We start from the raw sequence: 22,458 nt of genomic DNA on the forward strand, positions 1-22,458 counted from the left end.
TAAAGGGAGACCATATTGAAATATAATTATTTTTAAGATCATATTCCCCTCCCTATATATAAAATGCCTCATATTTATTATATAAATATACATTCATTTGTACATACCTGTTTTTCAAGAAGTTACTTAGAATAAACAACATTATTATTTTTCTTTGGTATATACAAATCAAAGGTTTTTCATTAGTACATATTGAAGGCAAAGAGAAAATGTGCCACTGGAACTAATTTAGGAGTTCTGGCCATGTGGGGCTAAAAAACCCATTTCATTATATTTATACTTCTAAGGCAGTTCCTTATCACAGGTAAAATAAAGGCCCAAATCCATTTTACTATTCTTGGGTACATTTTAAATTTACTTGTTGTATTAGATCCTTCCAGTTTATGATGAATATGGTTCCCAATTACTGAGCTATTAGCTTGGGGTAATATTTCTTATGCAGAGATTTTCCTTTTAACTTACTCTCTACCTCCATAATAAATATTATTAAATTTAAATTTTTTAATAAAAATCAAATCATATCAACTAACCCAAATTAGGTATTCACACCTAATGGTAAAAACAGCAAACATTAAAAAGCATTATTTTCTTACACACCTCAGGTCCTACAGGTGGTATACTTTTCAATTTCTTTGGGAGAGGCATTTCTATTGTTTCTTCAGAGGTTTGCTCTGATGTCTCTATGGTGCTATCATCTTCCTCTTCACGGGCACGCTTAGGCAAAGACGAACTTGGGGTAGCTGAAACTTTGAAATGAAATCACTATTAAAAAAATTATAACAGTGAACAGTGCTTAAAAAGAACACAAGCAATTTCTCTTCCCCCTTAAACTGACTTTTGTTCTCTTACCAAATCACTTGGCATTCATAGTATGGGACGCTCTCATGCTTTTCATTTGGAAACTCACCAACCTGTCATACTGCATTAACTTTGTTACTTTTATCTCCTCAGTACTCTCAGCAACCTCTGAGTCTCTCTGATCGCAGAAGAGACCAAAGAACCTCATCCTAAACCTCCATTTAAAGAAGGTTCGCAGGAAGTCATTTCTTAATTTCCTTCCAGCTTGTACTGGACTCTAACATGCTATTCCTTGCCCCTCCCTTTTGTGTACTGTCTTTTCCCATTAGATTTAAGTTGAGGGCACAGAATGTCTTTTTCATATTTGTGTCCCTGTTGCTTAGCAGTCCCTGGAACACAGAAGGTGCTTAATAAATGTTTATGGACAAAGACTTGGGAAAGATTTTTTTAGTTATAGTTTAAATGTTTCATATGCCATTAACAAAGATCTAAGAATACAAAATTCCATTGCAAGTAGTTGTCTACATGGTAGGATTGTACATTATTAGAGCACTAATAAAATCATTAACTAGCCAAACCAACCAAATTTTACAGTCACACACAAGTCTTAAGTTTGTCTATATTTCTAGTACTTGTGATTTATAAAGGGTTACAGTGAATTTTATTTTAAATGGGTGGGAACTTAGTTTGGATTATGAAACTTGCCCTTTCCATGGATCACATTTTTAGTAAATAATATTTGAAAAGAATTGGCTCTTTGATCTTGTAAAAAAAAAAAATATATATATATGTATATAATAGGTTGCATAACTAAGGCAGTTGGGTGGCATGGTGGATAGTACTGAACTTAAAGTCAGACAGATCCGAGTTCAAACTCTTATTTGGATATTTACTAGATATGTGAACCTGGACAAATCACTTAACTTCTCTCAGCCTTACTTTACTCATCTGTAAAATGGTAGTAATAATACCTCTCAGGATTGTGGTGAGGAACAAATACATTAATATTTATTTGTAAAGCACTTTGCAAACCTGAAATTGGTATCTAAATGCTAGCTATTATTATTATTACTACCAAGGCAGAAATGACAAGATTTGATGACTGTTTGGTTATTGGAGTTTGCCTATGGTGATATCTGTGATAGCAACATTACATGAACTTTAGAACAGATTACTAACAAAGAAATAATTTCAATAGCAAAATTCTGCTAGTTATCTAAAAACTGTGAAATATACTGTATTACATATGTACAAACTAAATAAACTGGTAGGAATAAATTCTAATACATCTCTCCTATGTTTCCTATAAGTATTATGAAAAAATAGGAAGTGCCTAAGTAAGAAATCGTACATTCAAAATACTATAAAACTATAGCTCAATGGACATAAATATATAAAAGAAAATTTTCTATGACAAGGAAGATTTAATCCATATTTAAAATGGATGAAATAAAAAAATCCATTAAACACTTTAATCTGGGGAAATCATCTTTGATATCATATCAAGGGGAAAGTGCATTATTAACTACAACTTTGATTTGGAAAATTAAACTTACCTGTACCAAATACTGCAGTTGAAGTGGAAGGTCTTTCAATTGGTGAACTTTGTACAACTTCTACAATACTAGGGGAGAGTTCTTGGCTAGCAGGCTCAATTTGAGGATGACTTTGTTGAGTGGGTTGCACAAAGGCTGTAGCTTGGGTTTGTTGCTGAACAGTTAAAATGGGCTGAGAGATAGAGGGCTGGACATTGGGGCTAGTAGAACGAACAGACCCACTTGTGCTTCCAAAAACTGGAACATGATCTACAGGTCCTTCCGATTGCATAGCTGAAAGAGAAATGATTAAAATTTAATAATAATGATGATGATGATGATGATGATGATGATAAATAACAACCTTCTACTTTAATATACTGTTTCCAAATACTGATTTTAGTTGTTTTGAGGAAGGTATGGAAAATAACATGTGAACAGTAAAAATTGATAAAATAGAAATACCTTTTATGGTATATCAGTATCATACTATGTATACTTAAATGTTTCTTTGCTAATAAGAATAAACCCAATTCAAATCTTCAACAAGTTGAAATCCCATGCAATAATCACATAAGTGACATTTCCATAGTGATTTAGAATAAAATACTCCTTTATAATAACCCTGCAAGATAGGGAGTTTACACTCATTTTAAAGAGGTTCGAGCAGTCTAAGATCTTGTTTAAAGGTATATTATAATGGAGCCTAGGTCTCAAAGGCAGGCCCTTCTGATTTCAAATATATGGCTTCTTCCACTTTTAACATGCCATTCCACTTCAAATAGGCAAGCATAAAAATGGAAATTTGTTTTGCCCTGGTTGTTAGAAGTATAAAAAGAGTACACTGCCTTGCTACAAACAACATGTTAAATATTTCTTCCATGATCCCTTTAAAACTTTAAGGATTTAGTTTGCTAACAACTCTCTCTTTTACCATCACTGCTATCTTAGGTACAGTAAGACGTTCCCTCCAGTGATGTCAACGCTATTCTGGTGAAACACTATGCAGATATTGGATCAATTTCTCACCAAAGATTCTGAAATAAGCAAGCAGCCATTGACCAGTGTACCTATCAGTCAGCTTACCTTCTTGAGACTCCACCTGAGTTGTCGGCATCACTGTAGCTGTTGGAGTAGTGGTTGGATTTGTAACTGTGGCAGGGGTAACCATTGGTCGGATACTAGCTCTAGGTGTTGATTTATTCCCAGCTATGGCAGCAGCTGTCACTTTGCTTGGAGTAGACACAACAGGAGTGGGCTTGATATTGGCTGTTGGTGGATCTGATGTACTAGCACTGAAGATAATAGATATTTTTAGAACTATGGTGTGACAAGTAAATAAATGTTATCTTGAGTTTTTCTATTTTGCAGATTTTCTGGAGTGAAAAACAATTAGCTTCTTATTAAGTTATATAAAACCAGGTACCCTAAAAAAAGAACCTCTTCATTGCTAATTGGCTTTAATCCTCAATGTTATAATAACCTTTTCTAAGGAAAGAAATTTTAGGAAAAAAAAAGTTGGCAAATTTTTAATATGACAGAAAAAATACAAGAATCAAAGTCAATGTGAAATGAAAAATTTGAGATTTTATTTAAGGTCCACATTAGGACTACAAAAAAGCAGAATGCAAATGAGCCTCCTGAAATGAGTGGTAAGAAATTTATAATTTCTTCCACTGACTCAGGAACCACTGTTTCCAAGATTAGAAATAGGAAGATGTAAGAGAGGAATCAGGAAATTTTCTAAACTCATCGGAAAATCTGATGTAAGAATTTTTAAAAATGAAATTCAGTAATGTTCCTTTCTTCAAAAAAAAATTAATAATCTAAGCACACAAAAATCAAGTAATTTCCCTGATTGATGGTCTGAGAATTGAAAAATATCTGTAATGTTCAACAATCCAGTAAAGGTTCAATTGCTTTTTGTTTGCAGTGTTGCCCATGTCAGCTCTCTCCCATTTTGCTCACTGTTGCTACCATCACCTATCCACCCCAAACCCTTACCTTCGGTCTTAGAACTGATACAAAGTATAGGTTCCAAGGCTGAAGATGGTAAGAGCTAAGCAATTGGGGTTAAATGACTTGCCCAAGGGCACACAGCTAGGATGAGTAAGCCCATTTTTATTGTAAAGAAGATAAGGTTCAAGCTATTAGAAGAGTTGGTAGAGAAAACTTAGTGTACAATAGTCTCTACCTAATGGAAATAAAAAAAAATATTAGAGGTATCTTAGGTAGTTCACTGGATTGAGAGCCAGGCCTGGAGGTCAGGGTTCAAATTTGACTTTAGATACTTCCCACTTTGGAAGTGATAGTATTGATTCAAAGACAGAAAAATATTTTTAAAATGTGAATAATGAAAAAGCAAGACTTGAGAGACACAAGAAACCCATACAAAGCATGAGTCAGAAAAACCAAAAATCATTATTCTTTGAAAGAGGCAGAACTATCCTTTGATTCAGTCATACCACTGCTGGGTTTGTACCCCAAAGAAATCATAAGGAAAAATACTAGTACAAAAGCATTTTTAGTTGTGCTCTTTGTGGTGGCAAAAAATTGGGGAATGGCTGAACAAACTGTGGCATCTGATGAATACTATTGTGCTGAAAGGAATAATGAACTGGAGGATTCCATGTGAACTGTAAAGACCTCCAGGAATTGATGCAGAGTGAAAGGAAAAACCAGGAAAATATTGCACACAAAGATGGATACATTGTGGCACAATCAAATGTAATGGACTTCTTTATGTGGAGATTGGATTTAGCTCTCCCCTGATTGTAACAATGAAGGTATTTAGCTCTTCCTTTATTGGGAAGATGCAATCCACAAAAGGTGGTAATTCAGTATTTGAAGTATATCTACCCCTTTTAACTACAAAAAGGTGTTAACTAACTACAAAAGGCGAACTAACAAAAAAAATGTTAAGTAACCAAAAAAGGTATAATCTAACCAAAAAAGGTGTGAACTAAAGAGTGGCAGTCCTGGAGAGGAGCACCTGCTGTGATTGGTAGACGTGACATTTAGGGGAGGTGACACAAGAGAAAAAGATCTTTAAAAAGAGGACCAGAGGCCAGAAGAAGATATATATTCGATTCAATTCGAATTAGATCGAAGAACTCTCAGTTGGAGGAGAGACTGGAAGACAGACACTCGGACTTGGCTGTGGAACTAGACCCCTGGAGTAGCTTGTGCAGGAGATCTCAGACTGCTTTCCTTTTAAATGGTTACCATTGGTGAGTGAAAGGCTGACTTAGTAACCCTGCCTTTCTCGAAGGTGTAAATCCATCGTCTTGAGACATTTTCCCCTGATTAGGGCCTTAGAATTTCTACCTGGCTTAGAGGAAGCCAGAGTTGTCTCTGTCTCTCTCTCTCATTCCTTAATATCTTCCCTCTACTATAAATAAAACTACCATAAATTACATTTTACTTTAGTAATTCATTTTGGGATTTAGAAATTAAATCCCTGGTGGCCACCAATTTAAACCACCTATTAATATATTCAAGTCCAAACACAAATAAATGTAACATCTACTAGCAGCAATCCAGGACAATCCAGAGGAAATTATGAGAAAGAATGCTACCCACATGCAGAGAAAGAACTGTGGGAGTAGAAATGCAGAAGGAAAAATATATAATTGATCACATGGTTCAATGGGGATATATGGGGGGTTTGAATTTAAAAGATCACTTTTTTACAAATAGTAATAATATGGAAATAAGTTTTGAACAATGATACATGTAAAACCCAGTAGAATTGCTCGTTGGCTTGGGGGGGTTGTTGTAGGGGAAGGAGGCAGGAGGAAGGCAAGGAAAGAATATGAATCATGAAAAAATATTCTAAATTAATTAAATAATTTGGGGGGGCGGGGGGTAAAAACAAAGAGGCAGACAATAGGATTTCTTTTTCCTGAAACCATTTCTAGATTTCTCAGCAATAGAAAAGTCTATTGTATAATGAGAACAACTTAAATATAATACAAAAATGAACTCACATTCCTCTTTCACCTGAAGCTGGAGTAGTTTTGAGTGTGATCTGTCTTTGTTGTTCAGGGACCTATTAAAATACAAGTTTGTGTAGAAGAATAAGTAGTCCCTCTAAAATATCAAAAATGAAACTAAATGAAAAAAATAAAAATTATTACAAATTGTTCAAAGTTGTTAACAGAACAAGATAGGAAAACAAAAACCAGGGAGATTTCAATAAAAATTTAAGACAAAAACCCATCACATTAATTATTTGGCAAATGTTTGTTAAAGACCTGTTATGGGCAAGGGGAATATATATCAATTTGAAGGAAGTTATAATCTGTTACACAGAATACACAAGACACATACAAATAAATATTAAGGAGAAATATAAAAAATAATAGCTCCTTGGTGAGATAGCATTTCAGTATTATCATATGACCCCCCCCTCAAGAGGTCTATAAGACAGGCAGTCCTAAATATTATTAACTACGTTTTAAGGATGAAGAAACTGAGTCTTAGAAGGTTTAAGAGTTTTGTCCACGTTTGGAACTATGCTCAAAGGGCTACAAAACAATGCATACCCTTTCATCCAGTAAGACTACTACTACTATGTCTATATCTCAAAGAGATAAAAAGGGGAAAGGACCTACTTGTATAAAAATATTTATAGCAGCTCTTTTTATGGTGGCAAAGAATTGGAAATCAAGGGGATTAATCAATGGGATGTCCATCACCTGGAGAATGGTTAAACAAACTGGTATAATGGTGATAGGACTTTGAGAGCCATTGGGCAGTCTTTCTGAGGGTGAGGGTGTACTCCGTCTAGATGTGATGATCCAGCCAAGTAATGGAGATGAGAGACATTATATACTCAGTCCCACATGCATAGGTGTCACATAGCATTCTGCCATAGAATGGAGGTACATTTATTATATGGGTTTGTGGTTACATAGTTCTTTGGCACACAACAAATTTCCTACATACATGGTCTTCTACATTTACACTTAATCAACAATCTTGTGATGTTACTACAACAAAAGAAACTTTGTGATGGAGATGAATAACATGGATAGGGTGGTTTGGAGGTTAGTACCCCCTGACTTTCTGGGGGGATCACTGTGCTTTTGATCAGTTTTCACAATCAATCACAATTATTTAGGAGATGAATAACAAAACATTTTGTTTTCTAAGTACAAAGTTGAAAAGGTAACACAAAGCAGACTGGATTTGGGGTTTTCCTCAATTTACACGTTCTATTTTTCTTGCATTACTTTAAAGCACCTAGCAATGCTGCTGGGTTTCTATCTATCAACAATTCATTAGAGTGTAGTAACTGTAAGGAAAGATTTATTATGGTGCTCAAGCATTTGGCCAGTGTTGATTGTGGGGCCTTGAAGCATATCTGTGCTTGAGTGAGAGTAGAGAGGGGAAATGGGTAGTGATCTTTATGTTTTAATTCTGTGAATGCAATCTTTTCAGGGTAATAATCTAGGGGAATTAAAGTGGGATATATGTGTGTTAATTTCATAAGTCTTTGCTCTCATATTTTTTCTCCTATATTGGGGAGGGAACAATAATCATGACAAGTCCATTAGTAAGGTAAGTTGGAGAGAGAGAGAAGTCACAGAGGGGGATCAGTGGGGGGCCTCATTCTCAGAGGGCTGCCTTGCAGTTCCCATCTCCCAAACTGTGACTTTGTCAGCCAGTGGGGATTTGTTGGCTCCCTGCAACAGAATACTATTGTGCTAAAAAAGATGAACAAGATGATCCAGAAAGAGCTGGAAAGACATGAACTGATGAATGAAATAAGTAGAACCAGGAGAGCATTATAGACAGTAACAACAATACTATGGAATGATCAAATGTGATATACTTAGCTACTCTGATCAATACAATTTCTGATATAGGATATAGGAAAATTCTGTAAAACTTCTAACAAAGAATACTATCCACCTCTACGGAAAGAACTGTTGGGAGTCAGAATGCAGATTAAAGCACACGACTTTTCACTTTATTTTTTTTTCCTCTGGGGTTTTAGTTTTTATATGAGATTCTCTTTCAAAACTGAACAAAATGGAAATATGTTTTGCATAATAATACAAGTATAACCTAGATCAGATTACTAACCAGCTCTAGGAGAAGGGAGGGAAAAAAGGGAGGGAGACAATTTGGTTCATATAACTTTGGAAAACTTATATGGAAAATTGTTATAACAAAGTTGGTAAAATAAAATCTTTCCAAAAAGAATGGGGCTTATGGCTCTGAATATGTATTTCCCATTATATATATCATGCCACAAAAGAGGATTAAGAGTACTTTAAGATTAGATGCAGAAAAAGTAAATGAGGTATCAGTTACCTTGCTAGTGGTTTCCTGGGGCTCGTCTCTTTGCTCAAGGTGTCTTTCTTGTTGTTCCCTGAGTTCTCTTTCCAAGCGGCTAATTCGACCTTCATACTGTGATTTAAGAGCAGTCATCCGTACATCCAATTCATCCTTCTGTTGATCTAATGCACCATTCCTTTGTTTAAGCTCTTCATTTTCTTTAGTAAGTTGATCTTTGACCCCTGCACAAATAATAACATATAACATATAGCAAGAAGATGGAACATTAAAATGATTGGCTTAATTCATTTCTTTCAAAATCCAATTCAAATACAAACTCCTGAAGGTCTTTCCTACTTACCCCAGCTTTATTCCCCTCAGATTACCTTCCATTTGCTTTTTATAAATCTAGCTACATACCACACACTCTGAATGTAGTCATTTTTTTTTGTCTCTCCTATTAGAATGTGAACTCTTTGACAGCAGAGTCTGTTTTTGTTTTTCCTCTATATCTCTAGAGCTTAGCAAAGTGCCTAGCACATATATACACTAAGGACATAATAAATGCTTCTTAACTGGCTAGTCATTATATGGTGAATGGTCCAAATTATAGGACCAAATACATATTTAATATTTTTCAAGACGATACTTAAAATTAAATACCACACCAAAAGTTAAAACTGTTAGATGAATATACTAAAATTGTGACACAGTGAAAATAACACTTTCAAAGCTATTTACACCTTATTTCTCCCTCCAATACCAAGAAATTTATAATACTACCAACTTAATAAATTTAGGGATATCCTTTCTCTACACAAATAGTGGCTGATTATCTTCTAATAATTTCTATATCCATCAGTTTAATAGTAATCCTCATTTGTTTGAATTCAGTAAACAATTACACATTAGTTTGTTCTATTCAAATTTAAACATTTAAAATGCAAATATTCGAAGGCTGTGTCTTCAGCATGAGAAACTCAGTTTGGGAGAATGATGACTGTAATCTATTTATATTTTTGTAGTTAAATCTTAGGAAGTTGCTTAAGGCACACAGATCTAATTTACCCAGGGCTATACAGCTAGAATGTGATGGAGGCTAGGTTTGAACTAAAGAATTTGTGACTCCAAGCCCATTTCTCCATCCACTGTCATGTTCTCTCTTTAATACACACATACACAGAAATGAAAACATCTGAAAGCCATTTTCAGAAAATATTCTGGAGACTGCTAACTCACTAAGTCACTAGTATGCCAGAGCAGGCAAAAAAATGAATTTGACCTTGGGTTGTATTAAAGAGTCATAGCTTTCAGGTAGAAGGAAATTGTTAAGAGCTTCCCAAGAAGGGTCTTGAGACAATGTCTTACAAAGATCAATTGATGGAACTGGAGTCACTTAGATCTAGAGGGACATAATAGGTATCTTCAATTGTCTAAAACATTTATCATGTGGAAGAGATATGTTAATATAGAAATTCTTTTCAGGCATAGGTTGGATTATATAGTTGATGAGGATCCTTCTGACCCTCAAATTCTGTGATTTATCCTCTAATAAATATTCTCGCTAAATTTCAATACCTAACATTTACAAATTATACTGCTTAGAAAGAAAATAACCCCCCAATCAACCACCAAAAACCAAGGTACATTTCGCAACCCAAAATGCAATTATTTGGAAATAAGATAGAAAAAACTCTCAAATAAGAGAAGCTGGTTCATGTCTCCGGAAAACATGACCAAGTTAACAGTAGAAGGGGATAACTTTGGAAGCCTGGTTTCAATTTAATTAACAGCAGTATAGTAATTCATCAGTAATGAAAGGATATAGTTTAGTATAGTAAAAAAATTTTATGCTAATCAAATCCCGTTATATTCCATTTCCTATCTTTTCCCACTTCCTCAATTTTTATGTAACAGAACTTTCTAACAAAAGAAAGGATATCCTTCACCTTAAGAGTGAAGAGAAAACAAGGCAATATATCTTGATTTAGTTTATCATCATGCCTCAATGCTAGATAAGATTTGATTTGGTAGGATAGAGAAGTATTGCTAGGCCCTTTGGCATTCATTAAGTTATATAGCAGTAGTACATGGCCAGTGTCAAATGAATGGGGTGAAGTTAAGATATAAATTTAAATTCTTATCCCCTTGCCAACATTATCCTCAGAAGTGATGAATTCAGGGAACTAGTTTATTACTGAAAAATCTAAATTTCTATAAGTCTAAATCTCCAGGAATTAATATAATTATCAACTAAAATTTATTAAGCAAGTGCTAGGTGCTACTATTAATTCTGTACTTGTGGCATTCTAATTAATTCTGTTCAGTAGGGATAGTTAAAAATCACTTCCTCACCTCTAATCACCATTCCAAATACCTAACCTGCATAGTATGGCAAAATACAGGTAGAGTTTTGCCTGTAATTTCATACATTTCAAACTTTAATAAATACAGGGATATCTTTACCAGCTAAATGTGCCAGCTTTGCTTTTGCTGCAACAAGAGCCTTTCTTGTTTTATCCTCCTTCTCAGTCATATGTTGCCGCAGCTGCTCCTCCTGGGTAGTTCTGTCTTGAAGGTCTTGATGAAGACGTGAGAGCTCAGATTGAAGCTGTGTTATCTGTTCCTGAAGATTTCTAACTTCAGATTCTTTCTCAGATACTGTCTAAAGAGGGGGGGAAAAAGACCTTTAAGTAAAAGTGGCTAATTAGAGAAAAATGAGATGAGCTGTCAAACAATTACCAAATCTCATAATGACAAATCTTATACTATAATGATTTAAAAGGACATAAATGTCAAGGAATCGAGTAAATGATAAGTTTAGTATATATGTTTGTGTATCTATATGTATATACATACAACAATGCAAACAATTATATGAAAAATGGTAATATTCTCATGCAGTGGGATATAGTGAAAGAGAACTGGACTTAAAAGCCAGATAACAAATCCGAGCTTTGTGACTGTGGGCAAATAATTTTCTCTCTTTAGGCCTCAGTTTCCTTCTCTATGAAATTCAAAGGCTGAATTACATATTCTTTAAGGTTTTCCTCCAAATCTAAAATTTAATCATTCTACAATCCATCATTATCTTAAGAAATAAGGCCCTGAAAAACAATAAGGCTTATTATGTCTCATTAAGGTAGATAAACTACTGTGACCATTCTCCATTCTCCATAATCTTGTGGTCCTTACACTGTTTATGTTCTAAGACAAAATGGAACTAAAGCTCCAATCTATTGCTCTCTCATACCTACCTTGTGAAGGTTCTCTATTTGATTCTCTAGAGATTTTGTCTTTATTTCAGCTTGGTTCAGAGTTTCTTTAAGCTCTTGCACTTCATGAACAGACATCTGCTGTTCTAGAGGTTCTCCAACAGACTGAGAGGTTTCCATTACCTAGGATCATGATACTGTGTATTAAGTATCAACAGTATACAGAATATAGTACATGATAACGGGAATGTGCTTATGTGGCCAGACTTTAAAGAAGAGAACAAAGTCTCAGAAGCAATTCATTAATTAATGAGACAAAGTAATGAGGGATTTCTGTAATCCTCAATTACGTTGTTTGTTAAGGTAGATATTAAATTAGATTACTTTTCTTTACAACTAGACACATGAGTGTCTACTTACAAGCTTAAATTAGCAAGGATTTACAAGGAAATAAATTTAACAGCAGTAAAGCAATCAACAAATGCATTCCAAACTCCTGTTTTGAATGTGAATCTCTATACCTCTGAATTTATTATTTTTAAGTCACCATTCAAACAAAAAATAAAATCATTTAAGCTTATATTTTGAACTAAGAATCTGCAACTATTGACTAATTTATGTATTTCAACCAATAAAATATAAAAATTATAGAGTTGTCCTAACCTAAAGTAAGATTTAGCTTTATGTTTTTCCTTGAACTTTACCTTATCATGTTGTGCCTTAAGTTCTTCATATTGAGTCTTATATCTACGTCCAATTTTCTTGACTTGAGTAATAGTTTTGACTTTTTCTTGTATATCAGTTACTTTGGCTTCTAAGTCCTTTTGGAGAGATTCTTTTTCAGTTCTCATTTTATTTAATTCTTCCCTTAGGTTCTGGATTAAGTTTTGGCTGGTGGTCAAAGATGCATTTGATCTAAATGAAAAAATGAACATCGAAAAGAAAAAAATAACAAAACTAAACCCATACACATCTTATTGGGGAAAGGGTATTTAAAAAAAAAACTGCAGTATTAAACCAGTTAATTTAAATTGTTCACATTTTTCAATTGTATTTCATTTGCATTTCAATTGCATTTAAGCTTAATATTTAAAGCATAACAAAATGTTCCTTTTAAAACTGTTTAAAACTTGTTTCACTGATTAGTTTGAGGGATACTACAATAAAGTATGTAACAGCTGTAGACGGTAAACACTGACTATTTTAGGATGTGAGAAGGGGATGTGATAGTAAAAGAAAACTTTTATGAACAACATTTTTGCTTGGCTCTACACTGAAAATGATGAGGAAAGCCATCACACAGTAGACATCCCATGCCTTTACTTTCCCTTTAGAAAGTTCAATTCTTAGCAGAGAGCTCTTAAAGAATAGAGGGTAAGTTGTATACCCTGTATTAAGAGTTTCTTTCGTATAAGCTGTTAAAACTTAGAACTTCCTTCCATTATACCTTGCAATTTCAGCTTTCAGTCTTCCAGTTTCTTCAGTCAATTGCTGAATGCGCTTAGTATTTACTTCCTTCTCTGAAAGGAGCTTTCGACATTCTTCCAAATCTGGCTCTTTTTGCTGGCTTGCAAGATGCTGAAAAAGGAGAAGCTTCATAATGATGGTCTATTTTTAATTAAGCAAAAATCATTAAGTGTCTACCATGTGATATAGACACTGTCCTATGTGCTGCAGATACAAAGACAAAAATTAAACAGTCCCTGCCCACAGAAGCTTTCAATCTACCAAGAGATATGATGTACATATAAGTAAAATAAAAACATATACAAGATAAATATAAGATAATTTTGGCAGCAGGCCTAGTAGCTGATGAGATCAATAAAGGCCTCATGCTTGAGGTAGTATTTAAGCTGAGTTTCAAAAGAAAATAGCAATCACAAGAAGCAGAGATGAGAGTCAGATTGAAAAAACACAAGAGAAAAAAGTAGTATAGTCGTCCCTAGCTATATCACAGTTCACTTATCACAGCTTAAAAAAAAAAATTAATGCTATTGCATTTATCTTGACACACTACTGGCTGTTGGAATGAAAGATGACCAACCATTGTCCTGTGTTCTGTATGCTGGGAGCTGATTGGTTCAGTGAGAGTAGATTAATAAGAATGTGGAAAAGGTTTTTAGGAGAGTGGTAAAAGTTTATAAAGCCTTAAAATATAAATAATAAAATGAATATAACGCTACTACTTCATGGAGTTTCACCTATTCTGGGGGCCTCTGGAACATAACTATAATTCTGAACACTTATTCTGTAAGGCTAGAAAGATAAGGAAGGACTAAATTTAGAAAAACTGTAAGAGACAGAAGAGAGCTTTTTTTTTTTTATTCTGGAAGTAATAGTTTTATAGGGAAAAAAAGCTACTGATAGGGGCAGTCTACATTTATTAAGCATGAAGCAAACATTGGGGAAACAAAGTAAAAGCAAAAACCAGTTCCTGGCCTGAAAAGAGCTAACATTCTAATTAGAAAATACATGCGTAACTATGTTATATATATATAGTGTCAATAGAAAGTAACTTTAGAAGCAAAGGCATTATCTCCTAGTGGGACTGGGAGAAGGTAACTAATAAAAACATTTCAATGAGCAAGTCTCTCTGACTACTGGTTAGGTATTTTATAAGAAAGGAATCCTCTATCAGAAGAGGTTGAATTAGATCCCTCTAATTTGGCACTTTATGATGAAAAGCTATTATAGTCTACTATTATTCCAACTGCTAGTTTTAATTCCTAAAAATTCTACACCCAAAAGAGGGCAAAAACAGACTATATTAGCAAACACTGAAGTCATATTTCTACCAATAGTCTGAGCATGCTCAAGAAAATACAAGCCAGGGGGCAGCTGGGTAGCTCAAAGGATTGAGAGACAGGCCTAGAGATGGAAGGTCCTAGGTTCAAATCTGACCTCAGACACTTCCTAGCTGTGTGACCCTGGACAAGTCACTTAACCCCATTGCCTAGCCCATACCACTCTTCTGCCTGGGAACCAATACACAATATTGATCCCAAGAAGGAAGTTATGGGCTTAAAAAAAAAATACAAGCCAAACAAAATGGATTTAATATCACCAAACATCACACTGCTCAATGGCTATCTGATTTTAGTTATTGTAATAAAGGATTATAAGGGATTATTTGAATGGTAAATGATAACTAACGATCAGGGCTGTTAATCTTCTTCCTTCCTCCCTTCTTCCCGCCCTTCACCCTTCTTCTTCCCTCCCTTTCCTGTTGATTCTCCTTCTGGTTTCTCTAAATCAACTCAGGGTGAGTTCATGATGTCTCAAATAAAATATTCTTTCTCTTCTCCAAATTAAGTAAGGGATTTATTGGGGTAGAAAGGAAATATAAGAAATGGAGGGAAAGAGGGTTTGGGGTTTCCCTAATACTAGAATGAGTTTTAGGTCAAAGGATGGTGGGATACAGTTCAATTTGGGAAAATGGGCTGACAGGTCTGAAAGTTCAGTCACTGAATCACAACAGAGCAAATCAGAGAGAGCTGGACTTTGTCCTTCTTTCTTCTGTCTTCAAAGCCAAGAGAGAGTCCTGACTTTACTGTTTTCACAGCCAAAGACAAGAGACTTCTTTCTGTCTTCCAAGTCAGACATAACAGACTTCAGTTGGTCTGCTTCCCTTCCTCCAACTGCTTCTCCCAGTCACATTCCAAACAGAATGCTCTGGTTTGAATGATAGGTCATCAGTCCCAGCTATTCCTGCCTTGTTGCAAGCTTTTTCAATTTCTCTCTTCCACATTATATAGTATTTGTCTTAAATCCTTTGGCTACAGGTGGCCAAAAGTTGTAAGTTTAATATTGAAATACTCTAGGAATTCAAGGACATTTCCAACTCAATCTGATTCAACAAATATCCTACTATAAGAGAACAGAGATACTATAAGTAGAAAAAGTATGTACCTGACATGTAAATAATAAATGAACAGTCCAAGAGTATATCTTCAACACATTAAAAGAAGTTTATAAGAATATGTGGCTGGGAAGACTTATGGGGACTATAATTTACAGGGATTAGCAGGGATTATCCAACCCAATTAAATCAAACATCTAGCTAATTACACGTGAGGGTTTTTTCCCCTTTGGCAGGAAGGGTGTCTAGAACTCTGATGTCATCAGATATGGGGAACTTTTAGGGTGGGGAGTAGAATATTAGTGAATATTATTTCACTAAAGCAGACAGGCAATTTGTCTTTAACTTGGGTTTCCAGAGAAATGCCTAGGGCATGGACACTAAAAGTAAGGGACTTTTTCATGATTACTTAACTACTTTTGTGTCCAAGGTCGGACTTGAACTCAGGTCTTCTGAGGCTAATAAGATATATTGTACTACCTTCAAGGCAAATATAATCTAGTTAGGAGAGAGAGATATTATAAATAAGATTATAATACATGGCAAAATGTGAAAAGTACAAAAAATCAATAGAATGTTAAAAGAAATTAAAAGAAATTTGAGAAGAGATGGTTTTCAATAGCCATTCTTAGGGAAAGTTTAATGTATGAGGTTATACTTGGGTCTTTAAAGAAGGGATTTTAAATGGTAGAGATAAGAGTTAAGTTGCATGGGGCAAAGAGAGGAAAAAGGGATTCGATTCTATGGAATGAATAGTTGATTAAGTGGAAGAAAGTACCATTCAGGTCCTCACAGAAGAAAGGAATTTTAACATGGAAAAGTAATGAATTCAAGAAGATCTGGGGAAGATTTGAATAGAAAATCTTTATCTAGAGAGGCAAAAGCTATCAACTATGATAACAGAATCTGACTGATACATAAAATAGCAACAGATATGACACATAAAAAGCAGGCTGAAGTCAACTAACTACAGGAGGACCTTCAATACTAACATAAGAATAATTTGAACTTCATGCAGTAGGCAATTGGCAATATTAAAAGCTTTTGAAAAGATATATAAAAACAATCCACTTGAAAGATTACATAGGAAGTAATGTGAGAAATGTATTACAGATGTGAAAGACTAGAAAGAATACTATCAGTTGAGATGTTATAATAGTCCTGACAAAGAGTGATGAAAGCCTAAACTAGGGTGGAAAGGAAAAGGGAAAGAAACAAAGTATTAGGAATCTGATTTGCAGGTAAGAGAAGTTTTAATAGACTCCCAAAGCAGAGTTAGGAACTAGTCTCTTCCTTATCATCAAGTGACTGTGTGACCTTTGTAAAGACAGATAACTTTCTTAGATCTATTTCCACATTAGTAAAATAAAGAAGTTGGATTAGATGATCTCTAAGATTCTTATTAGCTTCAGATAAATGGCCCTGTATGATAGTGAAAAAAACAAACAAACCATGCAATTAGAATCAGAAGACCTGAGTTTTGAGTTGTAGTTCCTTCAAAGCTTGAGACACCGGCCAAATGATTTAATATCCTCTATACCTCTATTGTCTTACCAATAAACTGGGGACAACTGCCTGATCTATCTACCTCAGAAAATGAGGATCAAAGGACGTTAAGATATTTTTTTAAAAAAATATCAACTATAAAGTATAAATACCATTTTATTTAGTAATCTTGAAGGAATTCCACAATCTTCCAAAAATTATCTTAATCATCAGATTCTCATGTCTAACAGTTTCTCTATAAGTGGGCAAGGGCTGTGGTTTAGCCTTGTACCTCCTCTGTACAGTCCCTTGAACCTAAGTGCTGTGGAATTATTCTATTTCATAAATAAAGTAAAACCAAAGACAACTTAGATACTGGGATACAACACCTAGCTTAAAAACCAGAACAAATGAAGGCTAAGCTTGAAGGAAAAGACTTGGTATTTGGCATAAATACAAATCTGTACCATCAAAAGTGATATAAGGATGACATTTGTATAAATGTGCAGCAGAAATACTTTTTATTATTTTTTTCAGTTTTACTCAAAGTAAATTTTTTTTTGGTGGGGGAGGGAGGAGTAGGAAGGGAAATGGACCAGGGGATTTCATTAGTTAGGGACCTCTTCGTTTGGATACTTCCAAAACAGCAGTGTCAAACTCAAATAGAAAAATAAGCTTGCAGGTTGCTTAGTGACTTAGAAAACTTCAACTTAACACAATCTTTGCTTTACTGTATCATTCATTCATTCGTTCATTCATTTGAAGTACTTACCTAGTTCTAAGGCAAGAGAGTGGTAAGGGCTAGGCAATGGGGGTTAAGTGACTTGCCCAGGGTCACACAGCTAGGAAGTGTCTGAGGCCAGATTTCAATGTAGGACCTCCCATCTCTGGGCCTGACTCCCAATCCAATGAGCCACCCAGTTGCCCCCTGTATTTTTATTGATGTTATTAAACATTTCCCAATTACATTTCTGTTTCCTGACACTTGGGAGTCACTTCTATCTGTTGGCTGGAAGTCTGACACTTCTGTTCTTAGCACATTACCTGGGGCAATGAGAAATGATTTTGAGACTAACTCTTAATCCATTAGGCCATGCTACTTCTCAAAAGTTAATTTTAAATCTACAAATTAGTTCCTGACCAAAAACTTTGTGAATGTGCAAATTATTCACCTGATTACGTGCTTTCCAGCGTTTGATATCTTCTTCTAGCAATTTCTTCTCTGCTTGCAACATACCACTTTTCTCACTGAGTTCGGCATTTGATTCTTGTAATGGTAAGATATCTAACTCCAGTTTCCTAACCTGGAAAACAAAATACCTTACCAATGCTATTTTGACTGATATAAATGAAAATAACATTTAAAAAACTTTAAAAATCCTGTTTTACCTCCTGTACTCTTCATGTCTAAATTAGTAAGTTACAAACCTTTGCTTGCATCTGCTGTAGTTCTTGTTCCAGTCTCTCTTTTTCTTCCCTCAGCATCTTATTGGTTTCTATAACTACATTCATTGTTTCAGTTTTCTTCATCAGTTCTTCATGCTGAGCCATTGTTTTTGCAGTTACCTAGAGGTTAAAAAAGAAACAACAAAGAAGAAAAATCCCAGGAGATTTTAAGCATCTTCCTGCTTGAGGGGAGAAAATGGGAGTGGGAAGAGTTGGAGTATGCACTCAAGTCTTTATAATATGATTTTTATTTCTAATTATGTATACATTTATCTAACTTTGTGAACATGTTCAAGATTGGGAACCAAAGCAAAAGTAGTAGTAATTTTTTGAAAGAGTAAAAGAATTCATGTAAATATGAATTAAAGATAAATTTTAAAGGTAAAATGGCAATTCTAGTAAAAGATTTGGGTTGGTGGAGAAAGTGGCAAAAGTTATATGATATTCCTTGTTTTCAAAATAATATATTTTTTAAAATTCCAAAGATACTATAAAGGCATATACCTGGACTTTTTCTCTCTCAGCATTTAGACTATCTTGCAGCTCTTGAAGCTCTCTTTCTAGGAGCTCTACCCGTTGTCTGTAACGCAAGCTTTCTACCTGGGCTACTTCAAACCTCGTTTCTGCAATCTCTTTTTCTCGTCGTATAAACCTAGAACCAAGAAAAACATTTAATATTTATGAAAAGTGTGCCTTTGTGAAGCTTACTTAAAAGTAACCCAACCTAAAGCTTCTAGTGCTGATAATCTTATGCTTCAATTCTTTAAAGGATAAGGGAAAACTCAGAAGAATTTAATTACAGTACAGAAAGTGACCAAAAATGCTAAAAATGGTGCAAAATCAATGAACCTTTTACTTTCTTTATTTTGTTTCAAAGACTTATGGATAAAGCTAGATCTAGTCCAATACAATATGTAATGTATAAATCCTCTATAAAATATGTCCAACAGCAAGTGAATAAAAATGGAGAATGGAATTTTGTTTTATTCTGTAGGATAATAGGGAATATACCTGTAATTTCATTGGTACTGGTAACTCCTTCAATCATTACAGGTCAGCACCTTCTCTGCACTTTTAGAGAGTTGCTTTGAGTGCTAAAAGGTGGTATGACTTGGCTGGGATTTGAAAGTTAGTATATGTCAAAAGCAAGACTAGAAGCTGAGGGTTCTTGGTTTTGAGGTTAGTTCTCTTATCCAATAGGCAACAATCTCCTTTAGATTTGAAGAAATACATTTCTACTTCCAGTAAGAATTTAAAAGTAGCAAATAGCTGAATTCCAAAAGTATTGAAAAAAATGGGTGGCAACTGTTTTGCTGATTAACAATAAGAAAAACAAATCATAAGAGTATGAAACTAACTTGTTACCCACAGCAAAGTAACCCATAGCTAGAAAGTATAGCATTACAGAATATTACAAAATCTCCTCCTTACATTTTCTGTATTTTATTAGTAAGACACAGCAAAGAAAGGGCTAAGAGAATTTAACCCCCTAAGCCCAAATGAATTCATTCTAAGACACAAAAGTAAACTGTCTTGAATGAATTTAATTTACCTGAGAATTTCTAAGACTTGTTCTTGGGATTTGCCTTCTTCATTTAGAGAGACATTTGATGAACCCTGAACATCTTCTTTCATAGAGGTCACAACCTTGTCACTTAATTTTTCAATCTGATCATGAAGTAATCTATTTTGTTTTTCTAAATCTTCACAGCGAGAGGCACTCTTGGAAGCTTCATCCTATAAATAAAAAAACATGTTAAAATGTTTTAATTCTTGACAATGATCATTTAGAAAACTGTCTTAAAAATATTATTCAATGTTTCCACATCTATGAACAAACATACCTTTAACATTCTCTCTCTTTCCTCCCAAGAGGCTTTACATTCCAACAACTGTGATTCTGCTTTCTGAGCCATTTCTTCCAATTGCTGACGCACTAATAAGTTTTTGGAAACTTGTTCTTTGGCAGCCTGCAAAGCTTCCACATCAGCAGCATGTAGCATCAGTTCCCGTTCATATTTATTCTGAGCTTCTATTGCTATTTTAGCCTATAATAAGTTACAAAAAATAAAAAGTTAACATCTGTAAGTCCATTTTGAATTCCTCAAAAGAAAACATGTTGATGAAAAGCTACAGGACACTTTTATGGCTCTCTCCTTTTGAAGTAACTTTTAAAAACCTAGAATATACTAACTTGTTCCTGACAATCCCGTCTGGCTTGCTGTTCATTACTCAAAGCTGTGCTTGCTCTCTGAAGAGCTTCTTGAACTTCATTTTGAACACTAGTGAGAGTCTTCTTTAATTCAGACAACTAAAGCAGGAAAGAAAAAAAAATTTAATTTATATTTGCTTTAAAATTACAAAAATACAATTTAGAAAACTTTTGCTGTGTAAAGAGGTAGTTTTAATTTCAAATAGTAATGAGGCCATTATATTGTACTAATGGTCCCTGCAAGCTTGTATACTGAGAAAATCACATATTCATAATCTACATTTTAATGTATTTTTATTCATTTTGTTAACAATTTCTCAATTACATCTTAATCTGGTTTGGGTTCCACTCAAGGGCTACTGGCAAAAAATGCTCATGTTTGACCTCTGGTGTAAAAATACAACAAGAATACAATGAAAGTAATTGGTGATTTGAAATAACCTCTTCTATCACTATAGGTATGCAATTAATAATTCTTGATGCTATAAACATGAGCTAAAGAAAAAGGACTAAGAGGGCAGTTTTTAAGTGTAAGCATAAAAGCTGCACAAGAAAAGTAGATTAAGGCAGAACAAAGTAGCAAACCAAACAAAGTAACAGGCTAGTGGCATGGGTACCAAATCTACCTGATGCTCCATACTCTCAAGTGCTCTGCGCTTTTCATCTTGAAGTTCTTGTTTTTCCTTCTCTGCTTCCATTAGTTTCTTTTCCAGCTGTGCCTGATACTCAGCTGAATCTTTCAAACGAGCTTCAACATTCTTACGTACCTCTTCTGTCACCTTGTCATATACAACAGAAATTAAGGATTCAAAAATAAGTTATACAATTAATTTTAGGTTATACCAGACTGGAAACTATAGGCGAAAAAAAAAATCAGCATTAGACAGTCTACTTGTCTTATTGTTTCCCTAATATAATGTAAGCTCCTTGAAACTTATGATCTTGAGTCTTAAAAATGAAATGTTTTACTTGGACAAAACATTCTTCCTTCACCACTATCCCCACAGATAACTGAACATCTCAGTGCCAGCTCTTCCCATATCCCCATCCCATTCAATCCTATCCTTCCATCATATCCACTACTCCATCTTAACAAACTTCCCTTTGAAATAGACCTTCAACTTAATTTATATCTACTTTCTTAATTTTCTATATAGCTTTTTCCCTAATATAATGTAAGCTCCTTGAAACTAAGAATTGTTCATTCCCTCCCCACGCCCCAGGATTTCCTAAGTATGTAACACAGTGTCTGGGGGAAGAGTGGGTGTTTAATAAAAATGTCTGAATTAAACAGAACATCCAATAACTTACAAAATATACTGAAGAGTTAATTTAGTTTTTACAGAGAAGACCCAGAGCACTGATTGTTTCACAAGAGTCCAGATTCACACAGCAGTAAGCATCAGAGATATATGTGAACAAGTATTTAAATTACACAGTAAAATCTACCTAATCTGTGACTGAAATGGGAAGAGATGTATACACTGATTTGACATTCACTTCTAAGATAACTGACAGGAAGAAATATCAGTTGAAAAGTAATTCAAGACTGAATGAAAAATCAAACAGTTAAAAATTTGCTAATAAAAGTGTGATTGAAATGAATCATTGCTATTAAAT

General features: G+C 34.4%; 1 protein-coding gene across 7 annotated transcripts in view; it reads right to left on the reverse strand.

The window, feature by feature from the left end:
* Nucleotides 1–22,458, reverse strand: part of TPR (translocated promoter region, nuclear basket protein) — a 94,584-nt gene that overhangs the window by 23,138 nt on the left and 48,988 nt on the right. For all 7 annotated transcript variants that reach the window (XM_016430011.2, XM_056815654.1, XM_007480967.3 and 4 more), the window contains 16 exons: nt 21,465–21,617; nt 20,821–20,937; nt 20,471–20,674; nt 20,179–20,363; nt 19,131–19,278; nt 18,609–18,746; nt 18,353–18,484; nt 13,284–13,414; nt 12,541–12,751; nt 11,879–12,019; nt 11,088–11,286; nt 8,658–8,863; nt 6,323–6,384; nt 3,420–3,628; nt 2,355–2,627; nt 598–746 (listed from right to left, as the gene is read on the reverse strand). In XM_016430011.2, the coding sequence (XP_016285497.2) occupies nt 598–746; nt 2,355–2,627; nt 3,420–3,628; nt 6,323–6,384; nt 8,658–8,863; nt 11,088–11,286; nt 11,879–12,019; nt 12,541–12,751; nt 13,284–13,414; nt 18,353–18,484; nt 18,609–18,746; nt 19,131–19,278; nt 20,179–20,363; nt 20,471–20,674; nt 20,821–20,937; nt 21,465–21,617 (2,658 nt within the window). The remainder of the gene's footprint in view (nt 1–597; nt 747–2,354; nt 2,628–3,419; nt 3,629–6,322; nt 6,385–8,657; nt 8,864–11,087; nt 11,287–11,878; nt 12,020–12,540; nt 12,752–13,283; nt 13,415–18,352; nt 18,485–18,608; nt 18,747–19,130; nt 19,279–20,178; nt 20,364–20,470; nt 20,675–20,820; nt 20,938–21,464; nt 21,618–22,458) is intronic.

This window comes from Monodelphis domestica, chromosome 2 (assembly GCF_027887165.1).
Source record: "Monodelphis domestica isolate mMonDom1 chromosome 2, mMonDom1.pri, whole genome shotgun sequence".
Taxonomy (NCBI): Eukaryota; Metazoa; Chordata; class Mammalia; order Didelphimorphia; family Didelphidae; genus Monodelphis; species Monodelphis domestica.